Source organism: Sander vitreus, chromosome 16 (genome assembly GCF_031162955.1).
Source record: "Sander vitreus isolate 19-12246 chromosome 16, sanVit1, whole genome shotgun sequence".
NCBI lineage: Eukaryota > Metazoa > Chordata > Actinopteri > Perciformes > Percidae > Sander > Sander vitreus.
Genome location: NC_135870.1, coordinates 13,975,926 through 13,997,781, shown reverse-complemented (window position 1 = coordinate 13,997,781; position 21,856 = coordinate 13,975,926). Strand labels below are relative to the sequence as shown.

Genomic DNA, 21,856 nt, shown 5'->3' with positions numbered 1-21,856 from the left:
CAAGCTGCTTTTAGAATGAAGTGAAATAAAATTGTTTGCGACAGAATCTAATGTATTAAAGTAAGACTCAGCGGCTAACTAAGCGCTGTACCATTGTGATTTTGTTAAGCGTAAACTCACTCACAGACGTAGCTTTATCGTTATCACGTCAACAGTCAGTCAAGAAAAACAAATCAGTCATTCACACACACATATTTATATCAGCTGGAGAAATTAGCAGTTTTAGCTGAAATCTATTTTGGGATATACACATTGCAATGTCTTAATGCCTGTTGTTGAAGGATGTCCTTTTAAGATGTTTAATTTAACCGTTTTATAATGGTTACCTATACTGTTTTTTTTGTCCAACATCTTAACTTTTCACCAATGCCTATTTTCGTTATTGTTCACTTTTGTTCTTAAAGTTCCAATGGTTTGTTTTTTTAAAGATTGATCATTATGTTCTTTTGTTGTGATTGATTTGACATTTTAAAAGGCCCTGAACAGCCGCACAGGTGTTTCCAGTTAATGTCTGATTAGCCCTCTCCCCAGGACTGTGGGACGAGTGTATAGACTGACTGATTGACATCTTCCTGGATTTCTTGTTTCTTTGCTTTGTCGCACCTGTTCGGGCAAGACTAGTCTATTCTAGTCGAGTTGCTTCTCATGTCGCTTAAATTGTCTCCTCGACTCCTCCATTTGCCTCCTTTCCTCTCGTCTTAGTCCCTCCCACCATGAGGCACGGGAGAGACGCGAGGAAATCATCGGAGGATAGAAGCAACGAGGAAATGCGTTTTTAGAGAGATGGGACGTCCTTCGTCCAATCCTACTTTGAACGTACACACGGTCCACCAAAACATTTTGCGACCCGAGGCTATTTTGCAGGAGGCGCCGTTGCTCCATCCGGCACTTAGCGACGATTGTGATTGGTTTAAAGAAATGCCAATAAACCAGAGCACGTTTTTCTCCCATCCCGGAATGCTGAGTGGACTAGAGACTAGGGCAAGACAAATTACAGCTGTATCAACTTATTGTTAGAAAAGATTTGTGACCTAATAGGCCTTTTTCACAGCAGACATGTTGACAAAATAGTAGGAAAAGCACAGGTGTATTCAAAACCATTAATGATGGCTGCATTCCACTTAGGAGAGACCCTGGTATTGTGCATTCTGACTCACTGAAATAGCTTACTGGGACACTTGATGGAATTGAGCCATCGTTAAGGTTATCAGGTGTTTTACCTACTATGACAAGTCAAAATGTCTGCTGTGAAAAAGGTCAATGAATTCCCATCAAAGCTACAACCCACCTTCAACCTGAGCAGAGGTCTAATCAGCCAGAATAAGAAATCACTTGTGTGGGTGTTCAGAGACTTTAAATAACTCCTTGAACTGCTGTTTTTTGTTTTTTTAAATTGCACATTTGTCTGTCAATTGAAATTTAATGATTGATATGACTGTTGCAATTGGGAATATTGGGATTGAGCTTGTTGCAGGGTATCCATCTGTCGAATGGATGGCATGATTTTACATTATGCAAACATCTTTAATTAAATTACCACGTCTAAAGCAATTAAAAACGCTTATTACGTTGTTGGTTGCATTGTCCTATTTACAACACATCATTTCACTACATCCACATACAGACAGCAGATCAGATTATAATTAGAAATACAGGCAAACTAACCATTTTTAAAAATAATTTATTGGTCTTTATGTACAAGGAAAAAAAAAAAATGTAGAAAACCAAACATGAGTAGAAAAGCCAAATGTACAAGAGAGTATCTTTACACTGCATTGAGGATGTTTGCTGCTGCTGCCGCCCCAGAAATAAAACTTAACTCCGAGTCCGGAAACAGGCAAAACTTGTACACAGGAAGGAGGGAGGGAGGGAGCGCCGAGTACCACGAGACGCAACTGACCGACCGCTCCTTGCCCGCAGAGAAGGAAACCAGAAAAGATCTGCAATATTCATTTCCGTAGGAAATTGTCTCATATGCCGTCAGCATTAGTTTTGAGCATCAATGATTATGTTTCTTATGAGAGGGATGGGGTAAGGGTGTGTGTGACGTCATGAGTCAAGTGCTCAATCAAAGCAACCGGTTAAAACAGAAGGCCCTGGACATGAAGTCTTTGGTTCGTCATGTTACTGCTTCAAGTCAAGTAAAGCTTACAGCGGAGCAGCGTAGTGTGGCTGTAGGCTTGTTCAGAGTGGAGACGGGCCCACTGGAACAAGGGTGCAACAGGATCTATGTTGAGTGACGACAGTACATCATTTTGCCCTTTCGTGAATAGTGAGTGTTCCAACAATGCAGGCCATTCACAAAAAAAAATAAAATATATATATAAATTTCAATAGTTACCACACTCGACTCATCTTGTACACACCGTCAAGAGAGCAAATTGTATCTTTAAAATATGATTTGGTCTATCATGAAAAGTAAAAAGCAAACCGTTGGGGAAAAGTACTGAACATAAAAAATAAAGCTGAGTAACATTTCAATACATTGCACGATATAATACTGACATATCTGTTTTGAACCAAGCGGTTCTGGGATGCGATATGCATATTGGACTGGATGAAATATAAGTCCTTATCATGATGATGAGGGGCAAATTACACAACAACTCATTCATTACACAACGACAAAATCAATCTTATCCTCACTTTAAAAATGATACTGACGTGTCACCGTTAACACTACTGATGAGGGAATCAAATGATGCTCTTTCAACAAGGGATAGGTACAGAATCTACAGAGTAGGATGGCTTTAATAACAATATTAACAGTCTGTCTCGCTGATGATAGGAAACACATTTTGGAATCTCCCAGATGGAGACTGAAACCCAAATGTGGGTTTAAAAGCTGGATAAAGCATCATATGATTTGGTTTTTAAAGCGCCTTCACTGCACTGCAGCCTTAAACCTGCTCACCTCGGGAAGGCTCAACACTGATCTGCTTGTTTTCTAAAATCTGGACCACATGAAGAGGATCAGACAGCGGACTCAGGCTCAGACACTTTGGGCCTGGACTTCAGCAAATTCATGGTGCATGAAGAAAGAAAACATGAACAGAGGTACTGATCAGTGGTAAGAAACTAGTCTGCACTCACAACAGTGGATTCTTCTCAGGGATAATTTTCTTAGAAATCTTAAGGTCGTCACTTCTCAAGAATTACATAGAATTCATACCAATGAGTCAGGGAGACTCAAGAGGGACAAGGTGTAATCGATAGAAAAATAATGCTATCTTGTACACTTACATTATTGAAAAAGGTATCACAAAATATTTTGAAATCATATGAGGTATGAAAGTATGAAACACCTCTTGGGCACACAAACAGAACTGCACACTGTACTGTAGGCTCAGACACACCTCAGTGCATCGTGTAAATGGTTCATGACTAGAGCTTTGTTCTACATAATGCTTAGCAATGTAGCATGATGCTGATGCAAATACACTCAGGTTTTTTTTTGTCTTTCTTGCACTGTCTGCATTATACCAAAAGGGAAACAATGGAGCTTTTTGTCTGGACAGTGAACAAAAAAAAACAAAAAAACATTTCAAAGTCTCCAGTTGCACTTGAATGAGTGCCAAACAAAAGTTACGCCCACAAAACAATCTGTCTTGGAATAATAATTAAAACAAAAGCCTGGTGCTTTCCTGTGCTGGTCTACAGCTTCCAAACACCACAACCTGATGTATCAACACACAAACGGACATAGGTGGCCTTTTGTCTAACCGCACATTTTGGTAAAATGAGGCCTTTTAGAAAGGAACCATCCGACTGAACCCAGTCTCTGGTTGTGTGTCTTTGTGCCAGTCAGGCTGTCTGGCGCTCCGTATCCACAGGGGTTCTCGTCGACACAGAGGGCAAATCTGAAGAGTGGATAATACTGACTGAAGTCGAGAACCATACGCGCACACACGCACACACACACACACACACACACACACACACACACACACACACACACACACTCGGCTTCAGGACAAGGTGCAGTCATAGGCTCCCTCCTCCTCTCCCTGCTCCTCTGTCTGTTCAGGAGGGCAGTCCTCAGAGGGGGGGCGGGGAAAACCTCCCGCGGGTTCAAGGGAGGGCAGGGCCAGGCCCAACGGAGCCGCTACTCCTCTACTGTCCTCCGGCCGCGGTATCGCAGCACCTCCCAGCCCTTCAGAGCCGCTGAGCTTGGAGCTCTGGCCGGTGGGCTGGAAGGACTCAGGCTGCACCTGCTCAGCTGCTGAATCCATCAGCTCCTGCAGCTGCGGCTGGATCAGGTGGAGAAATGGTTTGTAACCCAGGCTGGAAAAAGAAGAATAGGGATGGAGGAGAGGAAAAGGTTAAGCTGGGTGTGATGTTCTTCACCATTCCACTTTTGCTAAAAACAGCTAAACACATTGAAAACATTCACAGTGTTACAATGCTACTGTCATGTTTATGATCACAGCTGCCCAAACCAATGCTGTTAAGTTCATCACATAAAATTCTGAATCCAAAAACTGCAGTATTTAACAAGTTATTTCTATTTTAAATTTCTATTTAATTACTTAAAAAAAACATAGCTATGAGCTATACCCACCAGTCAGTGGAGACCCATGTGTCGACAGCCAATAAGCCGTTGCGGACACTCTGCACAGTTTCTTGGGGAACCTCGGGGCTGTCCAGGAAGCCGATGACCTGCTTTATGACGTTGGCGTCCCGCAGGATCAAACCAATCACTACACACCACTCCAGACAGCCCGCCTCCATGAACACATGAAGGAGATACCTGAAGGAAACAGAGAGGCACAGCTGTCAGGTACTGCCTTTGGTTTCTCATTGAATTAAAGCGGGTAACAAACAGTGACACTGCAGTGGGATCATAGAAGTGAGGTTTAGTGACGGTATCTCACCTGAGCTGCACCTGTGACTTGTGTGGGCCTTTGTTGGCCAGCTCCATGGAGATGTGCTCCAACTCGGCCTGGCTCAGGCTCAGAGTGGAGGAGTTCTCATCAACCATCGTCCAATCACCATCCACCACCGAGCTGGTCTCTGTCAAGTCTGTGGCCGAGCCGACACTGTACTCTTCCACTAAAGGGGTGCGGAAAAGCAAGAGGAGGAATAAGAGAGAGAAAGAAAAGACAATGGCATGTCTTCAGGAGGGCTATGGAAAGCTGGTGACAATGGGTGAGTTTCTTTTATATATGTTAATAGTTGGACAAGCATGAAGTGTTTTGAGTCTTGGTACCTTTGTTGGTGAGCAGGGACAGGAACGCATCATGTGTCTGCGGCGAGTGTTGGTTGGAGTGAGCAGACGAGGCCGTGTCCATGTCTTTGGCCCTCTGGTCGAGCCCGTCCAGCCAGGTGAGGTTGCTGGAAGCTGCCTGAGGGGGCGCTGTGTCCATGTCGCTGTTCAACAGGCTGTCAGCTGACTGAGACTTCAACAGTCGCGTGCTCAGCACTTAAGAGTAACAACAACAAAAACACCATGAAATATTATTTATAATATTACAATATTAGAGCCATAAGTATTGTGAGCTGGGGAAGCAGAAACCCCAGTTAAAAATGTTCTTATTGATGATGTACATTTTCAAGTATTTATGGGTTAATCCCTTCCTGTGTGCTTTTAGCAACAACACCAAACAGACTGATTGAGGTTTGGTCAGTTTCCTAGACAGCGTCTGTATTGCCTGAATCCTCACCTGTGCGACACCGTCCGTTCTTCAGAGGCGAGCTGATGCTGCCCACAGGAATAACAGGGAAGGGCCAGAGAAAATCCTTATGGAGTCTCTTCAACGCAGAAACAAAATCCTCAACGCGGGCCACGCGGTTTCGTTCGCGACACAACCAGCCGATGAGTTCGAAGCCCAGCTGTGCAGAGAAGCAACCCAGGTCGCGGAGGCGTACCTGCTCCAGGAGGTGGCGGGCGTGGCGCCAGAGCATCATGTCAATATACATGTTCTCTGCACACTCCGCATCTCGACTGACAGAAATGAACACAGGAAGGAGAGACAGAGAAAGAAAATGTGGAAACATTTTGATGTTACAGTGAGGCCATTTTGAACAAAACATACTGGTTCACAAGCTACGTTATTCTGTGTGTGTGTGTGTCTGTGTCTGTGTGTGTGTGTGTGTGTGTGTGTGTGTGTGTCCATACCCTTTAGATGATGGTCCAGAGGGCATACTGAAGGTCTTCTGCAGGTTGAACTTGCCCGTAGTGATGGCATCTGCCGACTGCGACAAACTGATACTTCGATTTCTGAAGAACTCAAAACCGCCAGTTGAGCTGGGTTCCTAAAGACAGAGACACACAGTTTACCATTTCATGTTTACAGCATAGCATAATGGTTGTGGGTACAAAGCCTGATGGGGTTTCAGATTTGCTGAAATGGAAAACATGTCAATTTCACCTTCATTTGGTGGAAAATCTGATTACCTAACTTTTCCTTGACTGATCTATTAGACAGAGTCGAAGAAAAGTGGCAAGCAGAGGAAATAATATTCGTAGGGATCATTTAAAGTTCTCTACCTGAGTGGTGGGTGTTGGGGGCGGAGTCTCCATCTCCCCAGAGCCAATGGCTTTGAGGAATCGGATCATGTGCCGGCAGAGGTCCCATTTGCCCTGCTCAAGCGCCGTGTTAAAGAGTAGAGTGGCGTGTTGTCTGCTCACTGCTGGGACCTCCATGTTCTTTACAGAGAGGGACGGGACACAAGAAGGGACAGATGGAAGCGACTGAGAAAGATGAAGGCTGGGAACATTTTATGACACCCTCAACAGATTTAGTCAGGTATGCACAATGATTTTATGAATCTATGAATGAGACCTTTTTATACTTCTGTCCTAGGCTGAAAATGTCTGATAATCCCTGCAATAAAAACAGAATATGTGCATGTTGTGTCAGTGTGTCACTACCTGCAGTATAATCAGATAGGAGGCTGCTGTGTCCAGGTCCTGAGCCATGAGACACTCCTCAAACAGATCTTTGGGGTTTCCCACAGCGGCAAACAGGTAGTTCCACAGGGCGTACTCCGTCTTCCTGGCACAGTGGACGATGGTCTGGAGGAAGAGGGGGAACTCGGTGATGAACTTGGCCACGGTGGGCAGCAGAGGGTCGGGGATGGGCTCCCGCGATGTTGCCTCTTCTTCCAGCACGACGTGCACCATCAGCTCCATGACATGCGGGAAGTAGGGGAGGGAGGCACATGACTGAGCCAGCATCAAAGCCTGTGGGAGAGAATGAATGGAAGGAAGAAGATTAGACAGAAGGAAAGAATGGACTTTGTAGGTGTGCAAACAATCAAAGGCCTCATGATATGATCAAAATATGGAACTGTTGTATTCACATACACGGTCCACAGAATGCAAAGACTAAAGTTTGTCTAAGTGAAGTGTTTTGTATCTGTTTTCCGCCCTAGTATGAGACAGGAGGCTCCACATACCTGTTCACCAAGGTTGCGGACCAGCAGCTGCCTCAGGATGTGATGGAGGTAGATCTGGGAGGTCCTCTCTACGGTGCAGTAGGGGAACAGCGCCTCCAGAGGCTCAGAGGATCCCTGCAGCCCATCGTAGAGCACAGTCTCATTGGTTGCCCCCAGTACCAGGGCATCCTCGAAAAGCACAGCCAGCGGGTAGATGTTGATGTGGAAGGGCAGCATGATGCGCCTGGAGAGAAAGGAGTGGGGCTTGCGATGGTCTCGGGGAAACAGCGGCAGCCAGACTTTCATGCCCGCCTCACCGCAGGACAACCACAGGGCCTCCAGCAGGTGGCGCTTCTTCCTGTTGGAGCGACAGGTGGTCCACACATTCTCCACACACTGGGCCAGCACCACCGGAGGACAAAATGGTAGCTAGGGGAGAAAGAAAAATTGTAATAGGGATTTAATAATACATATTTCCATCGCACCATAACAATAACATGCTGCTTTAGTTGTAGACCTAAAAGATTATAACTAACTCCAACAGTCATATTATCTCACAGAATTGAGCAGTGAACAGTGCTGATCTCTGGTTACTGCGTGACAGTGACGCCAAAGGCTACAGATCTGAAAAAACTAGCACCTCAATTAGATAAATCATCAGGCCAGCATCAAGATCACCAGAGGGCTATTCCACAAAACCTAGATAGCAGATTAAACCAGGATTTCCCAGTTATCGTTGATGAATTTAGACTTAACTCAGTTTCATGAAAGCAGAGGCAGATAAGTTACCATGGAGATTTATTCTGTGCAGCTAGCCTGGTCCCGACCAGGCTAACAGCCAGGATTTATTAATCCTGGTGCCTTTTCTGTTCACTCAGCATACTCTGTGTTACAGTCATGTTTACAGTGTGCATTGAATTTATCACTAAATTATTTTCATAGTTTTTAGATTTCAAAGTTTCATTTATGTAGTGTTTTTCTTTTCTGTGTCAATATATACAAAGAAGCAAAGCATATATGGGAAGAAGGATACTCGGCCGCTGTAATAAAACAGCGAGAAAAAGTGTGGCAGATAATAGCGAATTAACGGACTGAATGATCTAAAAGTCTAAAAATGTACATTTTCGAAACACTGCTCTTAACTGAAACCATTCTGCTCACTTGTAAGGCAAAATGTACAACTGTTAATTTGTGCAAATGATTAGTAGCCTAACTCCTTGAAAGTGATAATTAAGACTTCATCAAACTTTCATAAGAAGCTGCTGCTCACACTGTGTAAAGCATGCACACACATATTCTCCATTTCAGCATCAGTAAATCTGTGATCGACCTCGCGGTCTGTAAAAAGAAAGCTGTGAACGCACATCTATCCAAATTACTTCATCCTGGCTCGACCTAGTCCTACCTCCTCAGCCTGGCTTGGCTGTGGTGAAACGCACAAAGCCAGGACGCACTGATTAGACTAGGTCAAGCCTCGCTTTATCAGTTATCCTGGATTTATAAATTCTGCTTTTGTGAAATAGCGGCCTGGACATTGAATGCGCCAGTGATATTGTGATTTCTTATCAACATTTACCCTAGAGGTCGGCAGCTTGAACACGGGGTAAAATGTTGTACAACTTTAATTATTTGTAAAACTGAAGAGGGTTGCATTAGTATTAGTTCTCCTTTTTCCCTGCATGTTGTTTTAGCAAGAGCACAGAAAAAAAAAGTACTTGACGCACTGGTGCACAACACACAAGTCTAACCTGAGACCAGGAACCACCACTGCATTGCTTATTGTTCGAACTCACCAGCTTCTTGTTGTTGGCAGGCGTCTCCTTCTCTCGTACCTGCGGTCCTGAACGGTCCCTCTGTAGCATGATCAACTGGCCAGCCAGATTCAACATGATGCTCTCTGCCATGCAGGCCTGAGATGGAAACACACACACATAAAACATGAATGCACATGCAACCTATAGAGACCGTATAGGTCAGCGTAGGTGTGTGTGTGTGTGTGTGTGTGTGTACTGTATGTGTGTTACCTGCTGCGGGGCTTTCAATGTGATGCCAGTCTCTGTGCGCACAGAGGTGAGTGTGACAGAAACCACGAGGGCAGGGTGAGGGATGTAGCGAGACATTGACACCTCCTGCAACAACTCCACGCTGGCTGTCGGGTGTGGACTGCAATATTAAATAGAGGTGAACATATTATAAAAACAGAATCATGACTTCCAGGTAAAAACACTAATGCACAAAACAAATGAAGACTAAGAATTGGTGACTTTAACTCTAAGGTTTTTGAAAACAGCTTTCAGTATGAGAGGCAACAGCGTGTGACTGCTAAGCAGAATCTCATTTTCTTTGAAAGTCTACGCAGCCAATGTTACAAAATGCTGGCAAACAACTTGATGCAGCTTAAATATTTTATTCAGGGAGGTTCCTGGAATCAATTAATTCAATGTACTTGACTGGAAATAAAGGTCACTAAATTGCAGTAAGCAGAAATCGGTTTTAAAAAGGTTCATAGGCATCAAAACAATGTATATTCCGCTGGGGCCCAGTTCTGTCATGTGATGGGGTTTTAGGTCAATAGGTTTTACTAAAAGCCTCTTTTCCCAAGGGAAAATGTGGCTAAGTAACACTATTACCTAACACTATTATGACTACTGGTGCCAAGGATTTCCCTGGTACTAGAGTGTTTGAAAGGAAGAATAGTATCCAGTTTATCAAAAGAAGTTTGGCCAATCCTTACTTAGAAATAAATTGTCAAAACACTGGGTAAAGGTTTAGTATGTATAATCCATCAGGCCTCATCATTCTTACTGTTACAAGGCACAAAAAGCAAATATGTTCCAAGTAAAAAAAAACTAAAAAAAAACTACAGGACAAAGTTGGACAAAAATGAAGGCCTGGCAGAATGCAAACACATGAGATTATCCTGGGAAAAGATCAATGTCAGGTATACGATAGCGAGTGATGTGGAGTTGAAGACTGAAAGTGTAATGCGTGTACACAGGAGCCCACCTGTCGTTCCTCCTCTCTATGCTATAGAGGCAGATGGAGCAGTCAGCTCTGAACAGGATGATCATGTCTCTGAAGACATTGAGCAACAGAGTGTCTGATTGCAGCTTAGTCACGGATGCAAAGGCGTTGTCCAGGTTGGATGAGCGTTGATAGAGCCTCAACTAGTGTCAACAGAGGGAGAACAGAGGGAAGCGTCCTAATGAATGTAACAAAACTAAAACCACTATAAATAGAAAGAAATAGTGGAATTTATGAGAAACAAGAAGTGGTGCTTCAGTCTCACCTGCTCTTGCTGGTCTATAAAATTGTAACAGGCCACCACCACAAAGTCCTTCCACCAAGCCAGACCTCCCGTAACCGTCATGTTCTGCTCCTACAGAAAAATGCAAACACGTTAACATTATTTACTTGGGCACAAAACACAACTGGAAATAAAATAAAACTTTACCCTAAAATACTCTATTTTAATAGTATTTTGACAGCTAGATTGTGATAGAGAAGCTAGCTGTGCAGACTACATGATGGCATATATTGCACCAAGGATGTAGATCCTGGTGCCATGTCAGAATTCTTTCAAAGTAAGTCACCAGTTGTTCATTGATAATTGTACGGAAGCCATTACAAGAGGGTTATTATCTTCCAGTCTACAATGTCACATACCTGAGTGATGTTTCCAAACAGCTTCCATTTCCTCGTGAATAAGGAGTAGTGTGCAAAGCCCCGCCTCCCTGCTACAGCCATGCACTGGCCTGCTGTATCTATGGCTGCAAACTGTACACACACACACAAATATAATGTCAGGTATTGACACAGAATACAAACACAAAAATAAACACAGTTTTATGGCCATTTTTATTAACTGCCAGTATACTGACAAGTCACGTTTTTTGTATAGCTATCTACTAAAAAGAAATGGGCTTTATAGGCTCACAACAGCAGCTATTCCTCCCACACCTTGTATAACAATAATTCTGCTTATGTACATACACTTGTGAACGCAGCAAAATTTGTTTACTATGTAAACATTACTGCTTTGTAGACTCTGGACTATGACAGCTTCTAGAGTCTGAGCTCACATGTGGCCTGAGTAAATAACTGTAATAAATGTTTATGGCACCAGATGCCTATGTGTCCCACACATAACATCACATTCAAAGCCAGAAAGTTCAAGTTGAATACCCATGGGGGATAATTGCATAAACGATTTAACACACGGTTCTATGACTAACAGCTGTCCTGACACTTGACCTAGTGGACTAGGAGGCAAAATTACAAACACACATGTTCCCATACTTACCCGTATAGGCCAGTTGCTCTCTAGGTATGTGCTGTGAATCTAGAGGAATACAAAAATACTATGAGAAATACAAGATAATAGACTAAACCTTGTCTCCATTGAACTATATACACACAGGCAAGATCAAGGCACTTGTTAAATAAAGCCCCAGGACAGGTGTTAGGCATCACCATTGGGCTCTTTACAATCAGTACAGCTCGTTGTCTATCTCATACTGGAAGCTTGCAGAAAATCTTTTTGATGATCGATTAGCTAAAATGCCAAATATTTGATGGTTCCTGCTTTTCATCATGTGTTGCATTTCCTCGTCTTACATTACATGAAATTGAATATTTGGGGGTTTTAGACTGTTAGCAGAATAATTAATAATGAAAACAATCGCAGCCTCTGTTGCGGATTCTACAGGATGGCCTGGGGCTGCACTGACATATAATATGCTCGCAAGAAATTTTGTCCCTGTTGCATAAATCCCATCAAACCAGGTGTGATGAATGCACATCCTTACCTGGACCACATGCCAGTGCTTGTGTCCCAATAAAGTGCTTAGTCCCTGAGAGAGAGAGGAGTCGGGGTTGGGGGGGTGGTGCAGCGGGCTGCCATCGTGTGGGTGTAAGTGTGTGTGCGGATGTGTGTCAGAGGTGCTGTGGACCTGCGAGGGGTCACCACAGGTCAGGTAGAGGCGGTCTTCACCATGGAGCAACACCTGCTCCTGGTTACTCTGTACAGCCGAGAGAGGAACAAACAGAACATTAATGTTTAATGCGTGTGTGTGTGTGTGTGTGTGTGTTTGAGTGTGCGTGCATGCGTGTGTGTATTCACAAAACTTGCAGTATGTTTGCACTCACCGTGCAGGGGTTGACTGTGAGGGCACTCTTAATAAAGTGGAACTGCAGTATGCCGGCCTGCAGGGAGGGGTGGGGAGGTGTGACCATCTCCTCCTCTTCTTGCTGCTGTTCCTCCTGCCTTCCCCTCTCCGGTTTGTTCGGGAGCACCCATAGGTGGTAGCCCTCTGCTCCCCAGCACTGGAAAGGGCAGAGTGCAAGTCAGTCAGTATGCACACAATGGTATAACAAAAATACATTTTACATGTAACAGGCAAACTACCAACATGTAGAGAAATCATTTAAATATGCACAATAAAGCATGCAATAAAGAAAAAAAGTCTCATTATTCTTATTGGAATAAAATTACACAGCCTATGTTACCTCTGTTTCACTTCAATGAAAAACAATTTGCTTGTAAATAACAGGATTCAGTAGGTACTGAATCTTAACATAACCACAACACCTGTGCTTTTAATTTTGCCAACTAATTACCTGCCATTATTTATAATCATTTCTGTAACCTTAAATCTCTTAAATGTGCTTTACAAATCAAGAGTTTTATATTGAAATGTCCCTTTTATGTTATGTATTAAATAAATCCACTTGCCATAGAGCTAATTTTAATAGGGTCCTTCTTGGTACCATCAGAGCGATACCTGAGGGGAGGACAAAAAAAATACAACATATAAAAAAGCAAGAAGAATATATAAATTGATATGAATTTGCATTACATGGAGTGCGTCTATCAGTACATTAGTGTGTGTGTGTGTGTGTGTGTGTGTGTGTGTGTGTGTGTGTGTCCGTCCACTTACGCAAAATCCTCTCCCAGAGTGCAGATGAGGTGGGCTCCGAAGACACTCCACAGCGATAGGCCACCACACTCCCATGTAACCATGGCAACGCTGTAGTCAGGAGACCAGCAGATCAGCTTGACTGGACCCGTCTTGTTATAGATGTCTGAACAGGCAAAGAATTCAGATTGTATTTTAAAAATACTACCTGAATAGTTTTGCAAACACTTAAGTATTATCTAATATTTGACACTAAATCACATTATATTGTGCTCTTCTTTATTACAGGATAACTTATTTAAATTATAATAATTATTAAAAGGAGTGACCTAGACTATTTTTGTCTCTTCATTGATTTACTGAGCTCATGAATGTTTGGTCTTTTATCATGAGTAAACGCTCTGAATGACAGAGCTTGATATTACAGAGTGATATTATTTGATAACTCTGGCAGCATCAATGTTCCGTCCATCTGTATGTTAGCTACAAAATCCTGTTTCTTTCCCACATGAATCACAGCTGGAGAATGATTCGACCTTTTTTAACGCCACATAGAATGAAAACACATTCAAGCCAAAGTATAAAAGTACAATGGAATACCAGTAGGGACCAAATGATCTAGGCTTATTTATTATTATATCACATTTTTCCAGTACTTCCCAGCAGTGTGTAACATTAATTCCTAATGATGTAATTTATGAAATCAATGTGACCTGGACCCGGATACGCAGCAGAAAACGGATGAATGGAATAACCAATTTAAAATCATTTATTCATCAGGTTTCTGCCAAAATCAACACATTATTTCATCATTATAAGACAGCTGAGCTTCCTAGCCACTGTAGCTAGAATTTTTAATACCTTCTAAGGTTGTTTTTGAGGAAACTAAATTCCATTTGATGGTGAGGATTGAATTAAGGTTAAATAAATAGACAGCACTTTATATCTATTTATTTAACCTTGATGCAGTCCTCACCATTGAGTACCCGGTTTTCATTCTAATGTAGCTTCTATTGTGTATTGTGTTTTTTATGTTACTGTGTTTTAATGTACCATTTTTAACAGCATAGTTTGAACATACAAACCAAAGACAAATGTCTACCTATTCTATACATGAGACTTTTCAAGACAGATACAGATACCATGGACCATGGAAATAGATTAATTGTTAAGATAGTGACGGGCCTTCATGGCAGTTTGCCCACTAGGGGGAGCTATAGCTTTAGCTACAGATGTGACCTAAGTGGAAACTCAGGCATGTGCACCCAAGAGACAGCTGAAGGAATGCGAGTTATCCTAAGGAGGAATTTGTGCACGGGTGTGACACAAACGAAGAGAGGAGAGAGACAAAAACAGGGACAAAAGGAAAGAGCGAGAGATGGGGCGCATATGTTGTGATACCTGGGTAGTGTTTTGGGGTGAGCTCCAGTTTGTGGGAGAGCTGCATGGATCCTGTCGTGGTGTCTATCATGTATACCAGCACTGAGCCACTGAAATGAAAACACAATCAAGGTTATTATTTGCGCTGTGTGTGTGTGTGATTGCAAATGATTAATCACAGAGGCCTAAATATATTACTTCAGTTGCTGCCTACTGACTTTCAGTTAACCTCTTGCCCATTCAGTGGTAAAAATCCCAGCGATCTACATCAGAGTAACACGCACTTTTATCTAAAAGGGTGTTTTCAAAGGTGTCTTCAAATAATGTTCAAAAGACAGAAGATGAAAATGTTTTTTTCCTTGTACAGCGAGACAGTCTGATTTCAGGCTCTACTTTCTCTTATCATCTGCAAAGGACTGTTTGGGCAAGAATTGCATAAAGAACTGGAACGCTGTGTGTGCGCCCAAAAAGGTAAAAAACACAGAAAAAGATGGAGGAGGAGAGGAGAGAGCAATAGAGAGGAGAAAACCCTGCCAACCTGGCAGATTGTGCAATCCATTGGGAGTTTCTGACGAGCACACACTAGGTAGGCCTCGGCAAACACAAACTGACAGATTCTCACACTGGACACACCACACGGACAACAATCTATCTCTGTAACACACGGATGCAAACAAACGCGCACACACACACACATCCAGGTTTTCTTCCAAACACTAATATAGAGATACGAACAGAGAGACCGTTGCAGACACGTACCTGGCACAGCCAAAGGCCATCAGTCTGTACTTGTTGTTGACTGCCACACAGGTGCCATCAGTCACATCTGCTGCCCAGACGCCCTGCAACTGCTTCACACACACAAAAAACATTTATGAATTACAAAAAAACTAATTGTGTGAATGATGTCAGTGGCAGATCAGCATAGCAATCGTTTCCTTTAATCACATCACTTATATTTATCTTTAAAATTGTGTTGGTAAGTCTAAATGAAACTCTAGAGCAGAGAAAAAAAAAACAATAGCAGCAGACTGCTTGGTCACGATTTTAATATGACATTTATATCTGGACACATTTATCTTGATGGAGTCAACAACACCCACTTCTCCAATTTCAAGAACATCATTCCTAGCCAAAATGTTTTAATGGTGAGCTCTTCTTGCCTTTTTGGATGTGAAAAGCTATCTTACAGATACTCTTACTGTCAAAATCCTGTCAAGATAAAGTAATAGCCGCAAGTCCTGAATTGAATCATATTAATAAAAAGTATTGTGCTGCCCTATTTATAAAGTCTGAAAACTGTTACTGGTGCTCATGTCATTAAATTAAACTTTACTGAAACCATAAAGGATGTTAACAGTTCTCTCACTTATCGTAAAACTTGTTTATAGGGGTGTGACGAGACACTCAGATGAGATGATGAGACAAGACACAACGTTGGGTTCATGAGAACGAGATGAGATTTTAACACTATTTTAAAGAAAACTTCAATTAAGAAATGTGATTGGAAGAAGAGTCTTTACTAAGAGAACCAAGGTTACAACAACGTTCATTGCAGCAGTAAACAAGGCAGTAGGCTGCTCTTTTTATTGATATATGACCATTTTAATACGAGGGGAGAACATTTATCTTTGTTTAAAATCATTAAAAGGAATCCAAGCCAGACTCATCTTCAAAGCCAGATGTATTATAAGACCAGCCAGGTCAGACTCCGTCTACTGACGGCTGCTCTGCACTTATGACACGAGACAATTTTTACCCCGACGAGAAGTCTGGGACGAGATCTCGTCACACCTCTACTTGTTTAACACTCAAAGAGAACTGCTTGTTCACTTTGCCCTATTTATCTACTACTTACATGTATACTGTTAGCCTTCACATTTGTTTCTTAACTTACACCTAAACAGATTTCTTTCGCACACAAATACCCCAGAACATGGCCTAATAGATGCCAACCTACTCAAAAGCCAAGCAGAACATTTCATTTCTTTGCAGAAACAAAGGCCTGGTAAAAATCAGTATACAATCAGGGAATGTCTTGGTTAAAATAGGTTGTTGGTGGTGGTTCCACTGTCATGGTGTCAGATAATGTCATATGCTGATATGCATATCAATGGCATAAACTATAGAACAGTTGGCTGTCTGCAAGTCTTGTAGAATCAGAGACTTCCATCAGCTTTTTCAATGCCATAACTATTATGCATTTATTATAATCTGGGTTTGGATCATGTGTTTGACCTTTGGGCTGAGCGTGTGTTTTAACATCAGCACCGTTGGCCAGTGAGTATTCTTACATCTGCGGTGATGGTGTTACTGAGCGGTGTGATAAAGCCCAGGCGGCCGTCACTCAGTACCACAGCGAAGCCGTCCAGGGTCACACAATACTCCATACAACGGATATACACTCCCTCCAGGTCCAGAGAGGGACCACCTACACACACAGACAAACACAAACACACAGACAAACACACATATACACACACATTGAAGTATTCTATGCAACAAAATGAGAGAACCTAACTTTGAAAAGTTGAAAAGCATTAGAACGTGATGGGAAACTTCTGTTTCTGTCAACTAGAATCAAATCTGCTCTCTTCTCTAACCTCGAGCAGACTGCAGATCTAGCGAGAAGGGGATTGTAGTGAGGCAGATGGCCTTGCGCCCGTTGCAGCCTAGCCCGTCCCAGTGCAGCACATGGAGGTAGCCGTCTGCAGTGCACACCAATAAGTCCTCCGGGAGGGACTGCAGACTGGAGGGAGGAAGAAGAAGAACCACAGAAATGAGCATTGAGATCCAAACAAATAGGACAGAAACTGTGGACGAAGTAGTAAAAGAAAACAGGTAGGGACGGTAAGTAGAAGAGTGGGAACTAGAATACAAACAGCAGTGTTAGAAAACAGTGGAGTAGTCATTATCCAGCTGTGCCCTCTGAGTGGAGCCTGAAACTTCTAATGTCCAGCTGTGATGAGGCCACATAGCTGTCCGTGCCAACTCTCACTGTCTTCTAATACACAAGGGAACAAACAACAGTGCGTTTGTGTGTGTGTAAAGCGCTTCATTGTCTTCCATAAAGTATTCAAGGTCTAACTGAAGATGGCACAATGGGACAACCAATAAGAGAAAAGCAAGAGTCAGAAAGGGAGAACTGAAAGGAAGTTGAGGGTGTCAAACGCAGTGGACTTTAACTGTGGAGGAGACAACAACTTTTACTGTAGCTTCACTGCAGGAGACACCCACTCATTTCCTGCAGAATCAAGCTGTGCCTTTGAAATGCCAACTGAGTGCTCTCATTCAGCTGACTACCCTATAATCTGTGTCAAGTGCACACAGCGGAGGAGATGCGACAGATGAACACAAGGACATAAAAGACACAGATAATATGAACAAAAGATAAACAAAAATATGCATGAAAAGAAAGTTGAGCAGAAATGTTCTTGTCACTCAGCAAACAAAGATGTCTAGTTGGAAGATGCGGGGGTGATAATAGGGAAGGTGAAAAACTAGAAGAAGAAAGAAACTAAAAAAGAACTTTAGAAATTAGCAAAGACTGAACCAACAGAAATGAGAGAGGAGAAACAAGGAGGAAGTAGATACAGGCTCTTATCTAACAGCCTCCAAGTGTTGCCTTTGGTTATTTCTTCTTATCAATGTTATTATAATTTGGGGACTAGGTTTAAACCACCATAGGCTTCTCTAGTAACAATGAACAAGGGATCACATGGTCATTTTTTCCTCAGTGCACATTAAGTTTATAATAGGCCTACATGAAAATGAAATGATTCACTTAGAGGCCTGAGAGCAGTGTGTTACAACAGGTAAAGGCTTGAAAATTGGTCTGTCTTCATGCAGGTGATGCTGATGGCTTGAGCCATCTAAAATGGTGACAAGCCTTTTCAGAGACAGTGAAGGAACAAAATCATCTAATTATCTTTTTATGTATTCAAAAAAACATGTTTTTTCCTCATACTGTATATCTGAATACACTAACATCGGGGGGATTTAAAATCTACAAAAATGTATAAATTCATGATGTCAGTAGATACTGAACGGTAAACCTACATCAAGAACAACATGATTTTGTTTTTACTTCAAACGTTTAATGGAAGACATCTTGCCTGTGTAATTTACAAGACTTTAAATTATTTGAAATGACAAGAAACTTTTTGTACATGAAACAAAAGTGGTGAAGCTATGCACAAGCGGAGGGGGGAAACCAAACATGATTAACAGTGCTCTCTCTTAGTTTACAGGAAGCACTGGAATTACGATACACAGTAAACATATCTTTTGGTGGTCCCAGTCTGTGAATGTGAGCTGGGGTCTATATGAGAGAGAGGCAGATGGGCAGAGAAACACAAAAAGAGAGTGAGAAAATCAGAGAAAGAGATAAAAGGACGATAAGACTTCATCCTACCTGGTGATGGGGGCCTCAAGATCCACAGGCTTCTTCATCTCTAAAGAGAGTGCGGGGGCACATTGCTCCTCCTTATAACCCGGGGTCACCTTCACACGAGGACTTCCTCTGTGCAAACACACAAATACATTAATACAGAGACTCATTTTACTGATGTATGAGGAAAACCGTTGAAATCCCAAAATGCAACACTTTTTAACTCTGAGCTTAAAAAGATGAATACGCCCTGACTTGCCTGACCTCTGCTGGTACGCTGTCAAGGAATGTGAAAGACACACGTCCACACACACACACACACACACACACACACACACACACACACACACACACACACACACACACACACACACACACACACACACACACACACACACACACGTACACACACACACACACACACACACAGGCATACAAACACCACACATACACACAAGACATGGACACTTGATACAAAGCACAGAGGGATTAGTAAAGGAAGAGAGAAAAGCATTGCAGACACTCCTATGCACTTTTTTTTTTTACTGTATAGATACCTATAATATGGATGTTATGTAGGGGTGTCCATATACTATTGGCCATGTAGTGTATTTGTCATATTAAATTTAAGAAAAACAGTAAAACCAGCAGCTAAGATTTCACTGCATGCTTTCATCAACCATATAACCACAGTAAAGTCTTAATTACATATGTAGTAAAGTGCAAACATTACATAAGAGGATTTAGTAGTAAAGCCCTCTGTATTCTTACTGGCATTGTTAACCAGCTGTACTGACATACAGCTGCTGGTTGATTGCTAAAGAGACGAAATGCAGCAAGCAAACGATCCTGAAAGGGAAAAAAAATCAGTTGATGCTAAGTGGGATTAATATAAATCAATGCTGTTGTTGTTTATAACCAGCAATGTCATTATACTTTGTCATTTGCAGTAATAACACTAACAAGTTAGCATTGGGATATCCGCCTTTTCAACTGCTTCAAACTGCACAGAAATAGTGTTGCTGTGTTTTTTATATGCAATATTGTGTTTTCACATTTAACCCCAAGCAGATGCAGGTCATATTCACTGATATAACATGCATAACAATGACGGTTAAATGGCTCTTTAAGGGACAAATGATCTGTTGGTTGTTTAGGCTCCCTGCAAGCTACAGCTTGGCCCCCTCTGCTCACTATACCTAAGCACATGTCTATCAATAGGTGTGAGAGTATGATGTGTGCTGCACTCACTTTGGATAGACAGGCTCATAGAGGGACTTGTCATCCCCTCCACCCAGCACATCAAACAAGAGAATGTAGCCTTTGGCAGTCTGAAAACAGAGAGAAAGGACTGTCTTTAAAAAAAACATCAATATAGTTGCTCAAGCACCTTTATTATGAACCAACCAATTTTGTAATCAGACGGAGAGATGGAAAGATGATTGTTGGACACCACAAATAAGATATATAATAAGAGAATAAAAGTTAAGAGAAACTGTGAAAATGGATAGGGATGCAAAGGGGAATTTAAAAGTAAAATTGAATATTACATTTAATTGTCATCACACATTTGTCACTCAATGCCTTTTTAGGGGTAGAAAGAGAGAGAAATAATAGGAAGACAGGGGGGGGAAGAAAAAGGGTTAATGAGTAAACAAAAATATTCATCAGATGACAACAGATCAGTTACACTGTGTGTCCTTGTTAAAATAGGACTTCGTAATCATGCTGGTTATCGCAAGAAAACAAAATCTACACCTTTACGTTTTGATGTAGAGGTGTCTGCCTTCTGAATTCTTTGACAAACAATTATTGTAACACTATGATTACTTGCCCTATTATGAACCATAAAGATTGTCAGTAAAGAGTCTTGATCAGTCTTTTAGGGTATGAGTCTAGGTATGAGCTATACAGGGTCATATTTGCAACCCAACTACTGTCATAGTTAAGAGACTATTTCTATGCACAGGGAATGAATATTTCAGTGCACAATTCTGAACAGGTTGAGCTGTTAATGATAATGATGCTCAAAAACAAGTTTGTCAGCATTTTAAAACAGTTGACACACGCTTCAGGCTCCATTCTGTGGAGAAGCTCACACTACACATGATGTCAAAATATAAGTACAATACTTGTATACACGTACAATGTTGCAACAGCACTATTGCCACAACTACACACACACACACACACACACACACACACACACAGTGTTGTGAGGGAAACTAGTGGAATTGCACCTGTAGACTGAAACATGACACGAAACCTTATCTTAATTCCACTGTCAGCATTCAATGGTTTTGCCTGACTGCACATAGAAGAACTTCAGTCATGCTAGAGACTAGACCCACATATAACCAGAGCGAGTTTAATGCAGAAACCATGATTATACTATTTACAGTATTTTATTGAGTTATGCTTCACTGTATGGTGATGTTTTGCTGATACTTGGTGGCAGCGCACTGAAGTAACACTTGACTTTTCTAGTGTGGTGGCAGTATTGTTAATAGCAGGCCAACACATCCCCATAGCAATAAGAAAACCCAAACCAGAGAGAGGGTAAAGCCAGCAGCAACATGAAGCTCGAATAGAAAAGACCAGCCACAGCCAGAGAGAGGACCGAGCCAAACTGAGGCCTGCTAAACCCATCAACAGCCTTGGAGCTCCACAAAGCTGCGGATGAACAACACTACAGCATGAATACAATCTACTTCAGAACAAAATGTTAATTGTAGATAATTCAAATGTTTGCCTTACATGCTTCTATTGTAGATGTGTGCAAACTGTC

At 42.0% G+C, this 21,856-nt stretch overlaps 1 protein-coding gene across 2 annotated transcripts in view; it reads right to left on the bottom strand.

The window, feature by feature from the left end:
* Positions 1-288: 288 nt before the first annotated feature.
* Positions 289-21,856, bottom strand: part of ric1 (RIC1 homolog, RAB6A GEF complex partner 1) — a 40,027-nt gene continuing 18,459 nt past the window's right edge. Inside the window, exons 3-27 of one of the 2 annotated variants that reach the window (XM_078271332.1) lie at positions 20,320-20,399; positions 19,093-19,200; positions 17,282-17,427; positions 16,973-17,109; positions 15,438-15,529; positions 14,700-14,788; positions 13,320-13,464; positions 13,115-13,163; positions 12,529-12,705; positions 12,189-12,401; positions 11,684-11,722; positions 11,047-11,157; positions 10,670-10,759; positions 10,387-10,547; positions 9,405-9,543; positions 9,174-9,290; positions 7,402-7,809; positions 6,875-7,186; positions 6,491-6,649; positions 6,119-6,255; positions 5,664-5,944; positions 5,210-5,422; positions 4,875-5,052; positions 4,562-4,750; positions 289-4,284 (exon numbers count right to left, since the gene is read on the bottom strand). In XM_078271332.1, the coding sequence (XP_078127458.1) occupies positions 3,969-4,284; positions 4,562-4,750; positions 4,875-5,052; positions 5,210-5,422; positions 5,664-5,944; positions 6,119-6,255; positions 6,491-6,649; positions 6,875-7,186; positions 7,402-7,809; positions 9,174-9,290; positions 9,405-9,543; positions 10,387-10,547; positions 10,670-10,759; positions 11,047-11,157; positions 11,684-11,722; positions 12,189-12,401; positions 12,529-12,705; positions 13,115-13,163; positions 13,320-13,464; positions 14,700-14,788; positions 15,438-15,529; positions 16,973-17,109; positions 17,282-17,427; positions 19,093-19,200; positions 20,320-20,399 (4,086 nt within the window). In that variant the 3' untranslated portion in view covers positions 289-3,968. The remainder of the gene's footprint in view (positions 4,285-4,561; positions 4,751-4,874; positions 5,053-5,209; positions 5,423-5,663; positions 5,945-6,118; positions 6,256-6,490; positions 6,650-6,874; positions 7,187-7,401; positions 7,810-9,173; positions 9,291-9,404; positions 9,544-10,386; positions 10,548-10,669; positions 10,760-11,046; positions 11,158-11,683; positions 11,723-12,188; positions 12,402-12,528; positions 12,706-13,114; positions 13,164-13,319; positions 13,465-14,699; positions 14,789-15,437; positions 15,530-16,972; positions 17,110-17,281; positions 17,428-19,092; positions 19,201-20,319; positions 20,400-21,856) is intronic. The other variant, XM_078271334.1, reaches the window with a different exon arrangement.